General features: G+C 47.3%; 1 protein-coding gene across 1 annotated transcript in view; it reads right to left on the bottom strand.

Moving 5' to 3' along the window:
* Positions 1-2,741: 2,741 nt before the first annotated feature.
* Positions 2,742-3,991, bottom strand: part of LOC116067873 (carboxylesterase 3B-like) — a 9,486-nt gene continuing 8,236 nt past the window's right edge. Inside the window, exons 6-8 of the mRNA XM_031336877.1 lie at positions 3,294-3,579; positions 3,070-3,148; positions 2,742-2,976 (exon numbers count right to left, since the gene is read on the bottom strand). Of these exons, the coding sequence (XP_031192737.1) occupies positions 2,781-2,976; positions 3,070-3,148; positions 3,294-3,579 (561 nt within the window). The 3' untranslated portion in view covers positions 2,742-2,780. The remainder of the gene's footprint in view (positions 2,977-3,069; positions 3,149-3,293; positions 3,580-3,991) is intronic.

Raw genomic sequence — 3,991 nt, 5'->3', positions numbered from 1 at the left:
CAAAAGTTCTGTTTGTCCTCCATGATGGGTAAGAAGGAGCAATGTAGACATCAACCTAAGACAGGCACTTTATACCCTACACGGGATTATGGAACACAAGTAAATCTTGTGCCCCCCTCCAGCTACTGATACTGCTCCTCTTTAAAAAACAAACATAAAAAAGGGCAATAGTGCCCTCCCCCCAGCCTTCTGCAGGCTAAACAGACCTTGAGTGCTTACCACTATGGGTTTTATGACCTAGGCTGAGTCACCCAACCTTGGTGCATCTGCAATTTCCTACAGGAACTTTGAGGAATAGACTGCCTGTTGAGCTTGCTTTGCAACATAATCCAGTTGAAATAAAGGATGGGTCTATGGGCTCTCCCTATATAAACACAGTGTTGTGTATTAAACTTTGAGCCTTGATCAGAACCTTTGTCTTGGCTTCAATCTTCTCTCTCACTCAGTTCTTCTCATTTTCAACCCCCCTTTCAGGTAAACCAATTCATCCATGGCCACTGGATGGCTATAGTGCCAGCCACAGGAAGGTATAGTATAGAATAGTTTATTCAGGGCACAGGAAGGGGAGTTAAGAGGATAGTAGAGATAGAGAAATGCAGAGGTAGATAGATGGAAAGATAGATAGATTGATAGATAGATAGAAGAGGAATAGAGGAGTAGAGGCTGGCCATGAGCATGTAGAGAGAGATGGGAGAAGGGAATGGGGAGAGAGGGGAGAAGGGACAAGAAGACAACGAGGGAGTAAGAAGGCCAGAGCAAGAGAGAGAGCAGGGAGCAATCAGCCCCTTTTATAGTGAGTGAGGCATACCTGCTGTTGACAGGTAACCATGGGGCAGAGCTTAGACAAAAAAAAACGCTAACAACAACAACAACAACAACTCAAACAAACAAACAAAAACCCCTCAATTTAAGGCAAAAATGAAATTTGCCCAGAAATAAACACCAGTAAATGGTGACTCATACTGAGTAGCATGTAGGTGAGTTTGTGTGTGTCTGAGACTGAGCCCATGTGGTACTCAACCTATTAGGTTGTGTGTCTGCATTGCAAGCATATGCTTCCCCTTGTCTGGAGGAGCAGTGTTGTCCTGCAGCACCTCCTGCTGTCCACACAACACATGACACATATAACCCATTCTGCCACCTTGCTACTGGAGGCTCCACATAACCCACAGTTGCTTCATCTGAAGGTACTTCTTCTGTGCTCTGTTTTACAGGCCAGCTGGGCCCTTGGAAGAAGGACACTGATCTGCTGTGACACCCTGGCCAGCAAGGTGACTCTCAGAAGTAGCAGCTTGGGAAATGAATATGTAAAATCAAGAGGTATAGAATCCCCAGGAACCTTCCAAGCTTAATTATTCCTCCCTGAGTTATAGTTAGGCCAGGTCTGAGGCCTCACCAGCCAGTTTGCTCAACACTCCAGGGACCTCAGGAGCTGGCAGCATCAGAGCAGGTGTGGCATGCCCTCAGCTCAGGGGCCAGAAACCATCCCACATTAGACCCTCTGTTCCTGGAGCAGCTCCTTTGTGAACACTGCTCCCGGGCTTTCTTTCTCTTTATATCTGGGTGTCATTAGTCACCATGTCAGATGACTGTCAGTCCAGAGTCTACCAGTAAGCTGGTGGGGTGGTGCACATCTATCCTTCCTGCACATAAGAAGCTGAGGCTGGAGGTTTGCCATGAGTTTGTGTCCACCTTGGACTACCTAGTGAGTAAGGTCCTGCATTAAAAAGTGAGATCTTCTGTCACAAAAACAGAAGAGCTCATCAGCAGTCTCTATTTTCTAAAATGCAGGGGCTCCTCCTTGCTTTACCCAAACGTCTCCTGCCCTCTCGTCTACATAGCACACCTGTTCAAATCACCTCTGGTTAGAATCTCTCTGGGGTCATCTGGTTCTTAAGTCCATATCTGATCACAGTCAATTCTCCCTCCCCTCCCCCATCTCATAATCTAATCTCAGTCTGTTCATATGGAATAGGATTTCTTCAGACTCTGTGCCCTTGAAGAAGGACCTCCTCTTTCCCAAGCTTCTCATTTCTTTTATACTTTGGCCTCCCCATTTGAATAACCTCTGCTTCTCTTTTAGGTCTTGGCTTAGATGGCCCTCCTTCCCTTTCCCAAGTCAGGCATGGCCTATTTCTCACAGTTCCCTGTAGCACCAGAGACACACACTGGTACAATTTTGTAGCTGGCAGGCTCTCTGTCAGGTTATGGGGTAGACATCCATGGGGGTTGGAGTAACATTTTGGTGCCTGAAGTGTCTGGGTTCAAATCTAGAATCCACAGATCCACCAGTTATAGATTCTGTCTGTCACTCCTCCTTGACTCTAGGTCCTGCCTAATCTTGCCATGGTTGTCTGCTCTCATTTTCAGAGACCTTCTGTGGGAGGGACAAAGACTCAGACATGGACAGTGTGAGCTCATGGCAGACTGGGTTCTAATGGGTGCACACAGCTTAGAGAAGGCAGAGGAGGGTTCTCAGGAGAACAGATCCTCTGAAGAGCTTGATTAATGTGCGAGACCTTGCCATACAGCAAGGTTCAAGGCACTTTAGGAAGAAGCAGGAGCTTGTGCAAAGATCACGAAGTAGAAACCAGAGTGGCAACATCCAGTAGTCCACCATACTGGTCTCTCAGTGGCTGATGCTTTAAGAAACATGGGCTCACAGCAGCCTTGTCCAGGCTAAAGTCTCTGGGCAGAAACAGAAAGAAGTTGCAGTTGCCCTGCTGGGACTCCACTATTCTTGGGTTGGCCCAGTAAGGAAGGTCCAGGTAGGTCTGGCCTCAGAGCTCCTCTGGAACTTTCCTGCTCCTCTGCTCTCGGTTCCATTCTTGAATTTTTCTGGGCAGTGTCTCTGTCCAGAACTGTAGCCGATCCTTCTTTAGCTTCACCCCAGTCCGTGGTTCTAGACCAATCTGCAAGTATTGTTCTAAGTGGTTTAATTGGGGCCAAGGAGGCAGATTCTTGCCATTGGGATTCCTGGGTGGGAGGAATGAAGGAGAACCAAAGGGTGATTCTATGTTCTGGGTAGATGCAGATAGTCCTAAATCCTGGCATGTGTAACCCACTCACCCTGTGTGTGCAAACTGGCTCCATTGGGCCATCATGGTCAGGCTCAGCTGCTTCTCTTCCTCTGTGGCCTCTGGGAAGGCTGGTTGGAGGGACACATCTGGTTCAGAGTCAGATGAGGCTTAGACTATTCCCAGAAGTCCCTGACACTGACCGGAGACCTCTGTTCCCCAAAGGCCATCTTTGGAGCATGGTGGCCTAGTGAAGGGATGTGTGTCTGTTCTTACCCAGGAGGGAGCTCTCGTCAGTGAGGAAAGGACCTCCAAAAACAAAGGAATTCTCAGATGCATGGTCAGCCTTTACCCAGGCTGGCTTGAACTTCGCAAAAGAACTGGGTGTGTGCTGGAACTCATACAAGAAAACAGGGCACCCAGCATCTACAGAGAAGGCAATATTCATGTTAGGTGCCCACAGTTCAATCAGGCCATCTGGCAGCACAAGTCTGTAATGACATAAATCTTCATTATAAGAATGGTCCAGACTGGAGATGGATGGCAAGGTATCCTGAGACTGCTTGGTGGATGTTGTTGGTTTTTAAAGACAAAATTTCTTATAGCCTAGGCAGTCCTATATAGCCTACTATGTAGCCAAAGGTGACCTTGAACTCCTGATCATCCTGTCTCTACTTCCTAAGTGCAGGGATGATTGCCACCACACCTGGGCTGACTGTGGTGTGCCATTTGTTTTCATAGTCAGGAAGATCTTTACCACAGCAGTTCCCCACCTGTGGGTCAAGACTCCTTTGGGTCACATATCAGATATCATGCACACCAGATATTCATATTATGATTCATAGTAGTAGGAAAATTACAGTTACGAAGTAGCAACTAAATAATTTTATGATTTCCAGGGGGGTGGTGGGGAGGAAGGTCACAGCGTTAACAGTGGTCACACCACTGCTTTTGATTAACATTCCCTATGTCCC

Source organism: Mastomys coucha, unplaced genomic scaffold (genome assembly GCF_008632895.1).
Source record: "Mastomys coucha isolate ucsf_1 unplaced genomic scaffold, UCSF_Mcou_1 pScaffold22, whole genome shotgun sequence".
Classification (NCBI taxonomy): domain Eukaryota; kingdom Metazoa; phylum Chordata; class Mammalia; order Rodentia; family Muridae; genus Mastomys; species Mastomys coucha.
The sequence above is the reverse complement of the archived record's forward strand: the minus strand, read 5'-3'. Positions and strand labels throughout refer to the sequence as shown.